The sequence below is a fragment of the Mizuhopecten yessoensis genome, unplaced genomic scaffold, assembly GCF_002113885.1.
Source record: "Mizuhopecten yessoensis strain PY_sf001 unplaced genomic scaffold, ASM211388v2 scaffold1961, whole genome shotgun sequence".
Taxonomy (NCBI): domain Eukaryota; kingdom Metazoa; phylum Mollusca; class Bivalvia; order Pectinida; family Pectinidae; genus Mizuhopecten; species Mizuhopecten yessoensis.
The window spans coordinates 287,209-306,466 of NW_018404308.1; the positions used below are offsets into that span (position 1 = coordinate 287,209).

The following is a 19,258-nucleotide window of genomic DNA, read 5'->3' on the forward strand; positions in this document are numbered from 1 at the left end:
TCGTGTACTCACGCTGTCGTATAGTTTGTCGTCGTGTACTTACGCTGTAGTAAGATATTGTCCTTGTGTGTTGTCGCTGTGGTATATATTGTCCTTGTGCATTGTTGCTGTAGTAAAGGTTGTCGTCGTGTACTTACGCTGTAGTATAGTTTGTCTCCATGTGTGTTGTCGCTGTGATATATATTGTCCTTGTGTGTTGTCGCTGTGGTATATATTGTCCTTGTGCATTGTTGCTGTAGTAAAGGTTGTCGTCGTGTACTTACGCTGTAGTATAGTTTGTCGGCGTGTACTTACGCCGTGGTATAGTTTGTCGTCGTGTACTTACGCTGTAGTATGGTTTGTCGTCGTGTACTTACGCTGTGGTATAGTTTGTCGTCGGGTACTAACGCTGTAGTATAGTTTGTCGTCGTGTACTTTCGCTGTAGTATAGTTTGTCGTCGTGTACTTTCTCTGTAGTATAGTTTGTCGTCGTGTACTAACGCTGTAGTATAGTTTTTCGTCGTGTACTCAAGCTGTAGTATAGTTTGTCGTCGTGCACTTGCGCTGTAGTATAGTTTGTCGTCGTGTACTCAAGCTGTAGTATAGTTTGTCGTCGTGCACTTGCGCTGTAGTATAGTTTGTCGTCGTGTACTCAAGCTGTAGTGTCCTTGTGCATTGTTGCTGTAGTAAAGTTTGTCGTCGTGTACTTCCGCTGTAGTATAGTTTGTCGTCGTGTACTCACGCTATAGTATAGTTTGTCGTCGTGTACTCACGCTGTAGTATAGTTTGTCGTCGAGTACTTACGCTGTAGTATAGTTTGTCGTCGTATACTCACGCTGTGGTATAGTTTGTCGTCGTGTACTCACTCTGTAGTATAGTTTGTCGTCGTGTACTCACGCTATAGTATAGTTTGTCGTCGTATACTCACGCTGTGGTATAGTTTGTCGTCGTGTTCTCACGCTGTAGTATAGTTTGTCGTCGTGTACTGACGCTGTAATATAGTTTGTCGTCGTGTACTAACGCTGTAGTATAGTTTGTCGTCGTGTACTTACGCTCTGGTATAGTTTGTCGTCGTGTACTTACGCTGTAGTATAGTTTGTCGTCGTGTACTTACGCTGTGGTATAGTTTGTCGTCGTGTACTCACGCTGTAGTATAGTTTGTCGTCGTGTACTCACGCTGTAGTATAGTTTGTCGTCGTGTACTCATGCTGTATACTAATATGTCCTGTTGTTCTGAGGTTGTGGTTCCTTTAGTTCTCGTATTTAAACGATGTTTAGCACCATTTACTATAACAAATCATAACTATTTTTGTTTGATAGCCTTTAACTCTTACCAAAAACTGTACCGAGCATGATATGTTGATGATACTAGCCCCTACCCCTACTACCCTTCCGCTAGGAATACCTGCTTATAATGAATATTTCAAAAAAAAAACGTAATATGTGTGTTACCAAAACAAATAGGCGACCCGTTGACTTACTAGTTGATACGCTGTACCAAAAGAACATTTGAAGCAAACAATAAAATATAAAACACACTATCCATACTATGGTAAACACATTTATTTAGAGTTTTTCCAATAAAACAAAAGCAGTAAAAAACATAAATAAAATAAATCAGTAAAAAAAATGAGCAAGGCTCTATTGACCGGGACATGATGAACGTAAGTAACGGTCGGTAAGCTGCAGTTTATATATATATAACTATACATCAGTATATATACGATACGAAACATTTACAGACTTTGTAAATATGAAAATGTTTTCCTGTACAGACTAGTTGTAGAAAAGTTTGATGACAACTAAAGCCACGACGAGCGATAGTGGATGTGGAATCAAAGATCTTCCGCAGGAGACCCGACAAGCGAGGGTGTCAAACCTGAAATAAACAAAGTTACACATGCTGTATTAATATTTCCGAATCACACAATAGTCCTATAAGATAGCAAGCGATGTGATATTATGACAGATTATACAATATTTAATATGTCAGATTGTTTAATATTTGTAGGTCAATGCGTGCTTATCTTTACGAAATTACATAGATTATAAACATGTACTGTCTGACAAATATTACATAGATTATAAACATGTTCTGTCCGACAAATATTACATAGATTATAAACATGCTCTGTCTGACAAATATTACATAGATTATAAACATGTTCTGTCAGACAAATATTACATAGATTATAAACATGTTCTGTCAGACAAATATTACATAGATTATAAACATGTTCTGTCTGACAAATATTACATAGATTATAAACATGTTCTGTCTGACAAATATTACATAGATTATAAACATGTTCTGTCCGACAAATATTACATAGATTATAAACATGTTCTGTCCGACAAATATTACATAGATTATAAACATGTTCTGTCCGACAAATATTACATAGATTATAAACATGTTCTGTCCGACAAATATTACATAGATTATAAACATGTTCTGTCCGACAAATATTACATAGATTATAAACATGTTCTGTCCGACAAATATTACATAGATTATAAACATGTTCTGTCCGACAAATATTACATAGATTATAAACATGTTCTGTCCGACAAATATTACATAGATTATAAACATGTTCTGTCCGACAAATATTACATAGATTATAAACATGTTCTGTCCGACAAATATTACATAGATTATAAACATGTTCTGTCCGACAAATATTACATAGATTATAAACATGTTCTGTCCGACAAATATTACATAGATTATAAACATGTTCTGTCCGACAAATATTACGTAGATTATAAACATGTTCTGTCCGACAAATATTACATAGATTACAAACATGTTCTGTCCGATAAATGTTACATAGATTATAAACATGTTCTGTCTGACAAATATTACATAGATTATAAACATGCTTTGTCCGACAAATATTACATAGATTATAAACCTGTTCTGTCTGACAAATATTACATAGATTAAACATGTTCCATCTGACAAATATTACATAGATTATAAACATGTTCTGTCCGACAAATATTACATAGATTATAAACATGTTCTGTCCGACAAATATTACATAGATTATAAACATGTTCTGTCCGACAAATATTACATAGATTATAAACATGTTCTGTCCGACAAATATTACATAGATTATAAACATGTTCTGTCCGACAAATATTACATAGATTATAAACATGTTCTGTCCGACAAATATTACATAGATTATAAACATGTTCTGTCCGACAAATATTACATAGATTATAAACATGTTCTGTCCGACAAATATTACATAGATTATAAACATGTTCTGTCCGACAAATATTACATAGATTATAAACATGTTCTGTCCGACAAATATTACATAGATTATAAACATGTTCTGTCCGACAAATATTACATAGATTATAAACATGTTCTGTCCGACAAATATTACATAGATTATAAACATGTTCTGTCCGACAAATATTACATAGATTATAAACATGTTCTGTCCGACAAATATTACATAGATTATAAACATGTTCTGTCCGACAAATATTACATAGATTATAAACATGTTCTGTCCGACAAATATTACATAGATTATAAACATGTTCTGTCCGACAAATATTACATAGATTATAAACATGTTCTGTCCGACAAATATTACATAGATTATAAACATGTTCTGTCCGACAAATATTACATTTGTGTTGGGCACCCTTTCATATCACATGTGAAAAAAGGGAACCAACTCTTGGACATTGTGTTGACAAGATATCTTACAAACATACCGACTATATATTCCTTGTTGTTTCTTCTCATACTCTCGATCCACCATGTGCCCCTCGAACCATCTCTTTTGGTCCTTAAATGGGTACTCAAACCCAGCCCGACAGTCACAGCGGTACGACCCCCTGGTCATACCATAACCAACAATAGGGCGACACTGTCAACAGAAAGAACACAAAAGGATTTAACTAACTGCGGAAACATACCTTTATTTGTTTAATCAATTACGAAAAAGAACAGACCTATAATATATATCATCTACATCCTGTCCAACCACAGGGTAAAGGAAGTAATAAATCAAATATACGACCATAACATACAGTAGTTAGAAGATCGCCATTCAACGGAAACAGGGGATATCTATGAGGTCAAAAATACTTACACCACATGACTGTTTACCTATGAAATCACGAGATGAATTTCTTACCACGTGTAAATCTTCCTATAGTATAGGCCTAATGTATTGTATGATGTACCTTGTAAACATTTCTGTAGTGAAACAACCAGTTTCCATGCCATATTTCTCATTGAAAAAAATACCAAATGTTGTATTACGCGTCATATACCATATATGCATACTCCCTAATATCAGCATAATCCCAAATATCAGCATAATCCCTAATATCAGCATAATCTCTTATATCAGCATAATCCCTAATATCAGCATAATCCCTTCTATTAGCATAATCCCTAATATCAGTATAATCCCTAAAATCAGCATAATCCCAAAGATCAGCATAATCCCTAATGTGACGCGCAATTCTATATTAACAGGTATATGTATTTGTTACTTGGACCAAACAGTAAGGGTAGACAATACGTCCGTTTAAGTGTGTTATGATACCTTTGTAGACCGGGTTTGACATCTTGCTGTATTCTTGAAAGCGTTGGCCACGTAGAAGGGCTGTGGACATTGGTTGATATCCAGGAGGGTCAACGGGACATCAACAGTCACCACTCCACTGAAAAACAGCGCTATAAATCACAGTCACCACTCCACTGAAAAACAGCGCTATAAATCACAGTCCCCACTCCACTAAAAAACATCGCTATAAATCACAGCCACCACTCCACTGAAAAACAGCGCCATAAATCACAGTCACCACTCCACTGAAAAACAACGCTATAAATCACAGTCACCACTCCACAGAAAAACAGCGCTATAAATCACAGTCACCACTCCACTGAAAAACAGAGCTATAAATCACAGTCACCACTCCACTGAAAAACAGCGCTATAAATCAACAGTAACCACTCCACTGAAAAAGAGCGCTGTAAATCACAGCCACAACTCCACTGAAAAACAGCGCTATAAATCAACAGTCACCACTCCACTGCAAAACAGCGCTATAAATCACAGTCACCACTACACTGAAAAACAACGCTATAAATCACAGTCACCACTCCTCTGAAACACAGCGCTATAAATCAACAGTCACCACTCCACAGAAAAACAGCGCTATAAATCAACAGTCACCACTCCACTGAAAAACAGTGCCATAAATCACAGTCACCACTCCACTGAAAAACAGCGGTATACATCAACAGTCACCACTCCAACAGTCGACACTCCACTGAAAAACAGCGCTTTAAATCCCAGTCACCACTCCACTGAAAAACAGCGGTATACATCAACAGTCACCACTCCAACAGTCGACACTCCACTGAAAAACAGCGCTTTAAATCACAGTCACCACTCCACGGAAAAACAGTGCTATAAATCACAGTCACCTCTCCACTGAAAAACAACGCTATAAATCACAGTCACCCCTCCTCTGAAACACAGCGCTATAAATCAACAGTCACCACTCCACGGCAAAACAGCGCTATAAATCACAGTCACCACTCAACTGAAAAACAACGCTATAAATCAACAGTCAACACTCCACTGAATAACAGCGGTATAAATCACAGTCACCACTCCACTGAAAAACAGTGCCATAAATCACAGTCACCACTCCACTGAAAAACAACGCTATAAATCAACAGTCAACACTCCACTGAAAAACAGCGGTATAAATCACAGTCACCACTCCACTGAAAAACAGCGCCATAAATCACAGTCACCACTCCACTGAAAAACAGCGCTATAAATCACAGTCACGACTCCACTGAAAAACAGCGGTATAAATCAACAGCCACCACTCCACTGATACACAGCGCTATAAATCACAGTCGACACTCCACTGAAAAACAGCGCTTTAAATCACAGTCACCACTCCACTGAAAAACAGTGCTATAAATCACAGTCACCACTCCACTGCAACACAGCGCCATAAATCACAGTCACCACTCCACTGAAAAACAGCGGTATAAATCAACAGTCCCCACTCCACCACTGAAAAACAGCGCTATGAATCACAGTCACCACTCCACTGAAAAACAGCGCTATAAATCAACAGTCACCACTCCACTGAACAACAGCGCTATAAATCACAGTCACCACTCCACTGAAAAACAGTGCTATAAATCACAGGCACCACTCCACTGCAACACAGCGCCATAAATCACAGTCACCACTCCACTGAAAAACAGTGCTATAAATCACAGTCACCACTCCACTGAAACACAGCGCTATAAATCACAGTCCCCACACCACTGAAGAACAGCGCTATAAATCATAGTCACCACTCCACTGAAAAACAGCGCTATAAATCACAGTCCCCACACCACTGAAAAACAGCGCTATAAATCATAGTCACCACTCCACTGAAAAACAGCGCTATAAATCAACAGTCACCACTCCACTGCAAATCAGCGCTATAAATCACAGTCACCACTACACTGAAAAACAACGCTATAAATCAACAGTCAACACTCCACTGAAAAACAGCGCTATAAATCACAGTCACCACTCCACTGAAAAACAGCGCTATAAATCACAGTCACCACTCCACTGAAAAACAGCGGTATAAATCAACAGTCACCACTCCACTGATACACAGCGCTATAAATCACAGTCACCACTCCACTGAAAAACAGCGCTTTAAATCACAGTCACAACTCCACTGAAAAACAGTGCTATAAATCACAGTCACCACTCCACTGAAAAACAGCGGTATAAATCAACAGTCACCACTCCACTGAAAAACAGCGCTATAAATCAAAGTCCCCACTCCACTGAAAAACAGCGGTATAAATTAACAGACACCACTCCACTGAAAAACAGCGCTATAAATCACAGTCACCACTCCATTGAAAAAACAGCGCTATAAATCAACAGACACCACTCCACTGAAAAACAGCGCCATAAATCACAGTCACCACTCCACTGAAAAGCAGCGCTATAAATCAGTCACCACTCCACTGAAAGACAACGCTATAAATCAACAGTCACCACTCCACTGAAAAACAGTGCTATAAATCAACAGTCACCACTCCACAGAAAAACAGCGCCATAAATCACAGTCACCACTCCACTGAAAAACAGCGCTACAAATCACAGTCACCACTCCATTGAAAAAACAGCGCGATAAATCAACAGACACCCCTCCACTGAAAAACAGCGCTTTAAAACAGCGGTATAAATCACAGTCACCACTCCATTGAAAAACAGCGCTATAAAACACAGTCACCACTCCATTGAAAAAACAGCGCGATAAATCAACAGACACCCCTCCACTGAAAAACAGCGCCATAAAGCACAGTCACCACTCCACTGAAGTCCCCACTCCACCACTGAAAAACAGCGCTACAAATCACAGTCACCACTCCACTAAAACACAGCGGTATAAATCAGTCACCACTCAACTGAAAAGCAGCGCTATAAATCAGTCACCACGCCACTGAAAAACAGCGCTAAAAATCACAGTCACCACTCCACTAAAACACAGCGGTATAAATCAGTCACCACTCAACTGAAAAACAGCGGTATACATCAAAAGTCACCACTCCACTGAAACACAGTGCTATAAATCAGTCACCACCCCACTGAAAAACAACGCTATAAACCAACAGTCACCACTCCACTCCACTGAAAAACAGTGCTATAAATAAACAGTCACCACTCCACAGAAAAACAGCACTATAAATCACAGTCACCACTCCACTGAAAAACAGCGCTGTAAATCAACAGTCAACGCTCCACTGAAAAACAGCGCTACAAATCACAGTCCCCACTCCACTGAAAAACAGCGCTTTAAAACAGCGGTATAAATCACAGTCACGACTCCACTGAAAAACAGCGGTATATATCAACAGTCACCACTCCACTGATACACAGCGCTATAAATCACAGTCCCCACTCCACTGAAAAACAGCGGTATAAATCAGTCACCACTCCACTGAAAAACAGCGGTATAAATCACAGTCACCACTCCACTGAAACACAGCGCTATAAATCAGTCACCACTCCACTGAAAAACAGCGCTATAAATCACAGTCCCCACTCCACTGAAAAACAGCGGTATACATCAACAGTCACCCCTCCACTGAAAAACAGCGCTATAAATCACAGTCCCCACTCCACTGAAAAACAGCGGTATAAATCACAGTCACCACTCCACTGAGTCACCACTCCACTGAAAAACAGCGCTATAAATCAACAGTCACCGCTCCACTGAAAAACAGCGCTACAAATCACAGTCCCCACTCCACTGAAAAACAGCGCTTTAAAACAGCGGTATAAATCACAGTCACCACTCCACAGAAAAACAGCGCTATAAATCACAGTCACCACTCCACTGAAAAACGGCGCTATAAATCACAGTCACCACTCCACTGAAAAACAGCGCTTTAAAACAGCGGTATAAATCACAGTCACCACTCCACTGAAAAACGGAGCTATAAATCACAGTCACCACTCCACTGGAAAAACAACGGTATAAATCACAGTCACCACTCCACTGAAAAACAGCGGTATAAATCACAGTCACCACTCCGCTGAAAAACAGCGCTATAAATCACAGTCACCACTCCACTGAAAAACGGCGCTATAAATCACAGTCACCACTCCACTGGAAAAACAACGCTATAAATCACAGTCACCACTCCACTGAAAAACACCGCTATAAATCATATCATATCTGAACAGATCCAGAACACATTTCATTTGCCAGAGCGTTCATTCGTATTTACATTTTTATTTCTATTTTTTGTAGTGGATAAGACGTCATTCAGTATTTCTTTTTGTTACTTCTTAGAACTATAGTTTCACTCATTTCATTGCAAAGAACAATGTGTCTACAAAAGAATCCCTATTTTCAAATACATTAAATTTTATTCACTCCGTGTTAAAATCGGCGCTGTTGTTTCTCATCAATACGTAAATATTCAAGTGGCCACACTGACTGCAAATAATGAAATCGTCCTTTTATTGATGAGGCTGGCATGATTTTTTTTTTATTTTGATCAAATCCAGTAAAAATAAATACAAGAAGAGCGATACCTGTAGATGGCCGAGTATCACCTGCTAACAACACATTGAAGTGGATTCTGCTCTCAGTTTTTAACTGGCCATTACAATTTTGTTTTTGCAAAGTCACATATTCCCTTCTTACATGCGGGACAAATACATTCCAAATAAGTTTTATAAGACTACGGTTCATACGTCAAAATCTACATAACTTTTAATGTGACGATACTTACGCAAACTGGAGTTTTTTGGTCGAGTGTTCAATTTTAAAGAAAGGCGTAACATATGTGATAACCCAAGCATCAATGTTCCCGTCACATTTAAACGTTGGTCCGATCCAGTTTCCGTCCGCGTAGTCTGACGCTCGATACATAATAGGAAAGTATTCAAACTTAACTGAACTACTTCCCTTTCTGTCCCTCCTCACCATTGGTCTCATTTTGTAGGTTTTAAGCGACCCCGTGTTTGTACTCCAGCGTTCCCGGGCGCGTCTGTACCATTGCTCGTCTACATACAGTCTTTGTAAACCAGCAGAGTCGATGGCGTAAGTCACACCTTTCTTTTGGAAAGCAAGTGGCCCGAAAAATTTCTTCTTTGAGCCATCCGTATTTTCAAACATATAGGGATCATAATAAACCGCAGATGCAAGAATTTTATGATCAGCCATCACGTTTGCGAACACTTCTCCAAAGAGATGTTCCTGGTGTAATCGCCCACCACCTCTTATCCATCCAAATTGTTCATGTGGACCCGTGTTCTGGTGAAAGTTACTGAGAAAATGTGCCAAACGCAAGGCGGTTCGGCCCTGTAATTCAAACTGGGTATCTACGCCATACGCTACATCTCCAGAAAGATGGAGAGCATTATCCGATAGAGTCTTACAGTTGGCAGAGGTGACCATCTTTATATGTCGGAATATTCGTATCATCTTATCATATGATGATTGTTTGAATTGTAAATGGACAGCAGATCGTTTACGCCTCCTCACCATCTTTCCGTTCGAATAGCCCTGTGATGAACTGCTATTTGCAGTGTCTTTAGATACAGGTCGTCGAGTCTGTTCTACAATAGGTAACACGTGTAGATCTGGAAAATAAAGAACACAAAATAAAACAAAAATATTCATAGAGAACTATGAATTATGAAATATGAGAATTTGAGAATGTATCTACAATTGTACCGTATGAAGAAAACTGTATAGATGGGGAAATGGATCTTGAACAAAGCGGCAAGAATAGAAGTGGATCTTTCTTGATGTAATAGCCTGTCTTTCACATGCGCTTTTTGTTAAGAAAACAAGACATCATGAGAGTTGCGGTTTTCATAACGGACTAACAATCACTACCATTTTACCCCCTAACCTGATTGGGGAGACAGAATGAAGCACGCGGACACAGTGTACTAGAAAAGCCCAGCCACATTGTGATGCTCTACTTGAGACTGTTCAGCTTTTCTTATTGACCGAAATCTGTTTGACTAATAAATTACAAACTCATATTCATAAGACTTATTTGTGAATTCCGAAACCGAAGACAAATGCGAGTGAAACGATCGCATGTCAATGACTGGTTTTCCTCAACTTTGACTCCAATGTTTGTTTTGTCTTCTTCAAAGCAGCACTCATTTATGAAATTATATTAAAGAAACACTTATTCCACGATATATCATAATATTTTAAATGTTTCATCTTCAAAAAAATCTTACAACTGAAATTTACAACCTTATTATAATGAATTCATTGTCACACGTCCACGTTCCACGTTATTTTTAAGTAGTTGTCAATGTGAGTTCACTGTTCACTGCTGTTCCGTCTTATCTTTGACACACAACGTCAGTTTCCAACAACCTTTTAGATAAATAACCGATTATTGAGTTTTAGAATGCAAATATATGCAAAGTAGATGATATTTATGCAATTGTCCTGCTATTGTGACAATGCAAATATACATAATTCAATCTCGATGGTCTCACAGTAGAGGTACAAGTACAGTATTGTAATAGGAGCCTTCTATGTCAGACCTACACCGCTGTATGTGTTGCATACTGTGTGCTCAGAAAGAAGTTTAGGATCCAATAATAACTGTATTACATGTAACGATGATAAATCACTAAAATTAACGATTCAGACTTCAACGACAGAGTCTACTTTAACTTACATTTGGTTGGAAGACACGTGAAGCTGGACATATACTCGTCGTACGTCGCCTGTTCTATGCTATGTCCCTTGTAGTTCCTTCGGAAGGACGGGGGCAGGTAGTACCCCGACCTACAGGAACACGTGTAGCTATCCCGCCGGAATCCTAGTCCTGATCGGTGTTTACACTGTAGAACAAACGACAAGAGGATATAACACGGCCACTGATAGTGGTGTTTTCCTACATATCATTAGGTCTGACAGGGTACATGGCCACATTACCGTCAACAACCCAAGTACCCTTCAAACTAGGGTTGATTGATTATAACAAGGAACATTGGACCGTAATATGTGTTATGATTTGAACTTTCCATACTATAAAAATGTCCGAATGCTACATAGATATTTACACTGATAAACAGTAGTTAGATTTGAACATTTGTTATTCATTGTTTATCATTAGAGCTATTAGAGTTGGCTCCCTTAGCGGAAACAGACTGATCAACCGAAATTGTTCGATTTATCATGAAGACATTTGTTATTGAAGTTACAGTAAAATTAAGTATAATTATTGTGATTTATTATACATAAGTTAATCACCGATATGTAGTCCTCATTCAACACATTTTGGCGCAACTTTTTATAGCGAAAGATTAAAAACATGTACTAATCTCAACAATGCTCAAGTATTGATTTTGTGCTCAAGCCGAATTTCTTGTTCCCGTTATGATTTTTTATTTTTTAAACGTTGAGGAAACTTAAAGCCGAATACTTTCAATGTTTACATTTGACCTTTTGATCGTTTTTACCTGGTTTAAGCAAGTTACAAGAAGATTGGTTTGAGCACAGAATCCATGCTTGAGCATGAGAACAGTTTTATGAATACGGGCCCTGGTGTAGTTCTTGGACAAATAGTACTAACCCTAGTGGTGTCTCTACACTTGGCTATCCCTGCCAGGTGGCTGGGCCCCGGGTTACCGACACCAACTGTGCACGGATTGAAATCGACCTCCTTGAAATCAATGTCCATCACTATTACTCCTACAAACCTGTAATTGTGAGAACCAATACTATATTTGATTTATAACATATGCACTTGTATTAATATGTATAGTAAGAAACTGACATTTATACATGATGCAACTTATGGCTTTTAACTTCTTTATATTCCAATGAGTACAGACTGTCAGAAAACCAAAGCTCTCTAACTAGTGATATGTAACAAACGTTAAGCCAGTCAGAAAACCAAAGCTCTCTAACTAGTGATATGTAACAGACGTTAAGCTAGTGCTTAACGTGGAGCGACTATCTTTCTATGCCATAGTATAAAGTTTTTATCTCGACAGTACGCAACACTTATAAAATCATCAATGATGAACTTTTCATTCAAATAAAACAGAAAATATCGCTTTCAATTATTTCAATAGTTTTTTAAAATGGGAATCCAAAAACAAAGCTTTGTTAGTACCTACCGTGGTCTTCGCATGTGCGTCCAGTTGAGATATCTAGGCATGTAATCTACCACAGGAGACACGGCACTCACGACCCATTTGTTAGACCTGTTACAGTCGAAGTATGGGCGCGTGAACCGAACCGGAAGTAAAGTATCGTCCTTCATATCTTGTCCAGGCGAGTTTGGACCAAAGAAATTAAAAAGCTCATATTCATTGTGTGTAAATTTCCCTGTCATATTTGAATACTTTATTCCAGTTCCGTAAGTGAATTTATTTGCGGAATCCAAAAAAGGATCGTTATCCGGAAGCCACATATTATACCATGGGTTCATCTTAAAGGAGTCGCTCGTGTAATTGTTTCCGTTTCCAGCGCCAATGTCGTCAACGAATGCCACTTTCCGTGTCGGTTCTCGGAGGTAGTTATCTGAGTCCATCGTATCATCCCAGCGCCAAGCTCGGGGAGCAAACAATGGGATCGTCACGTTGAAGTCGAGTTCCGTGAACCAGTTAGGATAGTAGCAGTCGTAATCAAAGTATACACCACTTCCGTTTATACCGGAAGGGTTTGCGTTGATGTCAGCGGTAACAGACATGTAGAGATAATGAATGTTGGGTTGAATGGAGAAGAAATCAGACGTGTTCATCTTTTGTAGAATGTAACTGAAGAAGAATGCCCTGTTTAATGCCATATTGTGTAGATGGACTAAGCTTGTTCGGTTTTTGTAGAATATACGATGTTTTAGGTTATTGAATTTCGGTATTTGAGAAACTGTATCGGTAGGAAACAACATGTCGGATTTCGCTTTGGCTCTACAGTTGTCATGGTGAACTGCTACCATCTTGTCGTCCAAGTCATCAAACTTGTCATGTTTTAGCCAATCAAATACCTGCGATGTCACACACGTGACAATAAACATCGATACTAGGACAGGAACGCCATTGGATGTCATGCTTTGTAATCTTGTGTTCGCCAATAAAAGTGGATATTTTTACAAAGTGGTCAATGTTCATATAGCCATGCTGCCATCGATACTCCATATATACTGGTGGTATTGAATTCTGAAACATAGAAAAAAAAACATAAAGAATTCTGAAATAGAAAAAATAGATGAAAATCGTTCCATGCAGAATTGGGAGATAGTATATAAGTAAAAATATAACCAACTTCGAGCAGATGGTCATTTAGATCCAAATAAACAGAGGGTGGGGATATATATAGAGGAAGACGTAAGTAATGGATGGGATCACACTTACAATGTTTCAAACTTAAAATTACCCAGTCAGAACTTAATGGTTCCATCAATGTAACGCTTAATAGATCTGTAACTTTTAAGGGCGTTTTTTTAAATTGAAAATTGAAATTGTATACAACAGCAACAGGTCCGTGGGCCGTAAACGATCATCTGAGGTTTAACCTATTGTGTTCTATTGTGTTGATGTGGAACTAATTATGCATGTACACAGACTTGTACAAAGCAGGTCGGTATGTGTGATGTATGACAACTGTGAAATTAGCGACACACAATGTTTGGGCGTGTTCTACAACACGTTTACGTGATTAGCTTACATCTATTATCATCTCTACAATTCTGTATCCCTGTTCTTTACACAATAAACACGTACTCAATGCCCTATTGTTATGGAAACGATAGCCTGTAACCCCCTGACCCGGGGGATGGCGTCACTTTGGGGAAATGAAATTAACAACTTTGATAAAGTGCCACCGAACAACCCAATCCATAACAACGGTTTCATTTATTCATTTCTGTATCAACAAGAAAGGAATTTTGAAAAATTGGTCGTTTTTCCACTCTTAGAGTTTACCCCACCCAGTGATGGATGGGAACAGGTGCCTTAGTTTTAATATTGTCAAACGATAACAAACAGTCTCCCCGTGATAACAATTCAACCCATGTTTAAATGAATTCTTACTATAAGAAAATATTCTAAAAAGTGCTTTATTCCGTCCACAAATTATAATAAGTTTCACCTCCTCGGCAGGTAAGGATGGCCTGAGGATAACGAAATGCACAATTTTGATAAAGTGCAAGTGTGATTGAGTAAAATGTCTGCCAAAAACAAAGATTTAAGATTGTTAATTCAGTTAGCATGACTCTGGACTGCAAAAATGAATTGACAGCAGTGTTTGGCTTATTTTGAGGCGTTAGACATTGTATAAGTAACAGGTTCAGCGATCCCCTACAGTATTACATACAAGTATCCGCCTGGGAAGTTCTATGGCTTTAGTTAACATACATATACAATGTAAAAGATGACCGTCTTAGTGTTATTGGCGTTAATGTCGGTCATTGTCCTGTTCTCCTCCTGTGGACAGACCACGCCAAAAAAGTTCTGATTTAAACCTGTTGCCTGTATACATTCAAAGCTAGATAACAAAAACTGTTAACGACACACAAGATACAAGATACAAGATACAAGATACAAGATACAAGAATATGGATTTTACATGGATTTTGCAAAACATACAACTTAATCTACAAAGAGCTTTTTTTTTTTTTAAACGACTAGATCTGAACACAACATCTGATCAGAAAAAAAAACTTATTTAAATTAATTAATATTTTTGGAAACTGATAAAAAATGGGGTGAAATTTACATTACCGCACACGGGGCATCAAAGAAAATAGTCTGTATAGTGGATGTAAAACTCCGAGATGTCCTGAATAAATTTCGACCACTCGGAACATTTCGTTTCATGCATTATACATGTACATAATTCATACAACGTGAATACGGATCGACGTTTTTTGTCCTTTAATTATTACTCTTTAATTTACTTTGATTGATGAGTTGATGAAAATAGTGTACTTACTTAATGCAAAGACCCGTGCAAGCAAAATATCACAAAATGACGAAATGCGCAATTTAATATACGGGCGATGAGATTTGCTTAAACCTGTGGATGACATGATTAATTGACGATTTGAAACAAAGAACCGTTAATGTGTATCTCCGGATCATACGATACCTATCTGTCACGGCACGTGTCCATCAACATCGAGCCCCTCCAGTCTGCAATAAATGTAAATGTGGGCGATTCAACAATTTGTGTTATCCAGTGTGTCACGCGTCTTGGTCTTATGTCAACAAGTGACATGTATGTCAAGTACACTCTGTTTTTTCCTGTTATATGACATGAAATAATTATGACTTCAGTTTGAACGAACTATTGTTGATGTCGTCATGACCTTTCGTACAAGTTGGTATTATAAGTACAGTATAAATGTACGTATAGTGGCGTGGGAGCCACATATAAGCTAGTACAGTCACACACCTGTGGATGACCTGCACACCTTCTGACACGCAGATACTCTCACAGCATACTCACAGATAGAACACGTCATCATCACTTACCTCTGGTAGTGAATCAAGTGATGGAGCTTTGAAGTTGTCCATGGATGTAACAATCCAAACATAATCCCGTTAGGTAATGGTTCGGTTTTTGGAACGTTCTAGTTCTGTTGTACAGAGGGTTTAAACGGCAATAGTGACCGTTAATGACGCGACAACTCGTCCGGTCAGGGCCCCAGGGCAATACTCTTTTTTTGTTTACCTTTACACACTTAGCTATGCATATATACAATACACAGGAAACCTATTAATGATAGGGGGCAGGCTCATCGATGATGCTAGATACCATGTGGTACACACACCTGCCAGGTAAGTTCAGATGTACCTTACAAACATCATGTAGTCAACATCGCCATGTAGATTACACGTCCTGTATAATTAACTTAAATAAAATACCGTTTAAATATAATTGCATCCCCTTGTCGTAAAACGTTAACAGGCGAGGGCCCGAGGTAAAAGCGATTCTTCTTACACCATACTAGACACTAGGGGAGTCTATGATACAACAGCATCACAGGGACTTTTGTCAATAAAACAAGATACAATTCACTGAGTCTGGAAAGAAATACTCATTTACTCAACGAGTTGTTAGCAACTGGAATTCCCTACATGAGAACGTGATTCAAGCACCAAATCTAATAACTTTCGAAAACCGCATTGATAAATTTTGGGAAAGTGATGAAAGGAGATTCACAACAACATTGGATTGAGGTCACATCGAAGACATTGTTATATATTATGATTTAATAAATACGGACTATGATCTGAATATAGAGGCCTGCGCTCAGAATAAACTCAGTTAAACTAAGTTAGACACCTATATTTCTATGATATTGATTTATATACGTGTAAAACTTGATTCTTATTCCTATTTCAACAATTATGATTCACATCAAATTATATTTTAAACGCAGAACGAAATAAGATAAAGTGTATTGATTTATTTCTATAGATACTAGAATTTAAAATTAAACAGTTCAAAAATTATACACCCTTGTTAGCCAAGAATTTTTGTCAATTAGTAAACTATTCATGTTATACCGTAAGTTCAAAATAATAGTGATATTAAAATACAAAATACTAGTATTGTTGTAAATTAGTGATTACAAAGTGCTTCATGCTAAAAAGTTATTTATATTAAAAATATGATAACTGCTGGAACATAAGCATCAAATCCTTTTATATATTTTTTAATTATCTTTTTTCTTATAAATATTGTATAAACTTAAGTAAAAGTAAAAAAAGTACTAGCAATATTTGAACCTAAACATTTTATATTTCTGCCATTCAACGAATTTTTTTTATGTATATGCATTAGAACTTAATTATTTCAATATGATTTAATGATTACTATATCTGCTGTCAGTATATAAACATGACATTCATTAGCAGGTGACAGTGAATATTGTCAACCCGAGAAAACCATTGTCACCCGAGGCGAAGCCGAGGGTGACAATGGGTTTTTGAGGGTTGACAATATTCACTGTCACTTGCTAATGAATGTCATATCTATTTTGTTACACCAAAAGTCTTTGTAGCTCAGAAACGGCAGCAAACCTCGATAATGACATCTTGTTTGTTGATAGTCTGCTGTTTACAATCGCTATCGCACCGGCGCTTGATGAAATTGGCTGTTGCCGTCAAACGTTCTTGTGACCATCACGGTGGGGAAACGAAGCGGTACACGCACATTTTTTGCGCATGTGATATTTTTCACTGTCTCATGGCAATATCACCCGCGCCCCTTAAAACCAATGTATTTTCGGAGGGTGACAGAGATTTTTGTTTAATTTTCTCCCAACCAATCAAATAGCTAGAAATTCACTTGAGGTGTAACAATATCGTATATCTAACTTAACGAACGGACATTGTATAAGTACTTAGTACTTGTTTCCGAATCGTTGTTGATTATATATTGAAAATATAATGTATTTTATATTACCAGAAATAAATACAGTTTAAACTAAACCTAAACAACATTTATTTTACAACAAATATCGAACCAGTTTATCACATAACAAGTATATGTATATAAATCACTAAACTTGTTGGCCCGGATGGTAGCGAGCAAGATCTTATAATGGGGGAGGAAACCGGAGTACTCGGAGAACATACAGTACATGCGTTAAATCGGACTCCGGCCGTCTTCCTAAAGCTGAGTGCGCTATCCACTGCGTCACCCGGCAACCCCATTTTGTGGTATTACAACAATGATGCTTTATCGATAATATCACCGGTAATATTAAAAATGCAAAACGCCTATGATATTGTGATTATAATGTTCTAGAAATGTTGTTAATAAAGATATGAAGTGATATTAAACGTTAATTTCAGAGCGACCAAAAACAAATCTTATGAAATATCCCATTTGAAGTTATTTTTGATAAGGAAAAGACATTTGAAAATTAAAAAGAAAGACAAGTTCAACAAGGTCAATGAACGTTTACTATAACTGTTATAAATACTTGCCACTCAGGTAGCCTTTAATGCTATACAATATTCTATATAGTATATTTAATTTGTCTTGAGAAATATACTAACATAGTGCGTTAGCGCCATTCTCCCATTTCAGGCATACTATCATCTTGTTTACAAACTATCTTAGCGTATTTTCGTAACAGTTTCGTATCATTTATACGCAATAAATAAACTAGATTTAAAAGAAAAACAATGTCAGAGTAAAATATTCCTCAATTAAGATTTATCTGTTTCGTTGTTCGTTCGTTACCCCCAAATGGAAGGTAAAAAAACGACCATAAAAGTGTCCTTTTTCGAAATATGAATAGGCAAAGAATATATTATTTTCGTTTCCTTTCATTACAAGAGCATCAGACATCAATAACAAGAATAAATACTATAATAACAAGTTACATTCACAGACACGAAGTCAGGCCAAGTGTTACCTGTCCACTAGCTTTCGTCTTGTACTCCGGAGGTCCTGGCCGTTTAACGGTCGTATCGAAGTTTTATAAAAACACGTTCACTCACAAGCAATCATGTCACATGTTAAACATAGACACGTGCTAATACGGAAAACCAAGAACCCAACCGAACAGGTAATATACGCCAAATGAGGACACGTCAAATACGACCAATCGCGAACGCTCCATTCATCATTTGTTTAATTAAATGTCACTCATAACATGTACGATATATAAGCAAAAACAACATTCAAATACATTATTAAAACCCCACATTAAATATATAATATTATACTAAAT

General features: G+C 37.6%; 1 protein-coding gene across 6 annotated transcripts; it reads right to left on the bottom strand.

Annotated features, from left to right (window-relative positions):
• Positions 1-1,536: 1,536 nt before the first annotated feature.
• On the bottom strand, positions 1,537-19,013 carry LOC110443474. Of its 6 annotated transcripts, none has more exons than XM_021487715.1 (9): positions 18,941-19,013; positions 15,655-15,698; positions 12,684-13,724; positions 12,134-12,260; positions 11,234-11,399; positions 9,311-10,163; positions 4,569-4,686; positions 3,727-3,881; positions 1,537-1,858 (listed from the first exon to the last, which is right to left on the bottom strand). In XM_021487715.1, exons 3-9 carry the CDS (start codon positions 13,613-13,615, stop codon positions 1,756-1,758), a joined length of 2,454 nt encoding a protein of 817 aa, XP_021343390.1. In that variant the 5' UTR covers positions 13,616-13,724; positions 15,655-15,698; positions 18,941-19,013; the 3' UTR covers positions 1,537-1,755. The 6 variants fall into 6 exon arrangements, with proteins under 6 accessions (XP_021343390.1, XP_021343377.1, XP_021343399.1 ...); XM_021487702.1 differs by lacking the exon at positions 18,941-19,013 and adding an exon at positions 16,041-16,337; XM_021487724.1 differs by lacking the exons at positions 15,655-15,698; positions 18,941-19,013 and adding an exon at positions 16,041-16,337.
• Positions 19,014-19,258: the final 245 nt, after the last annotated feature.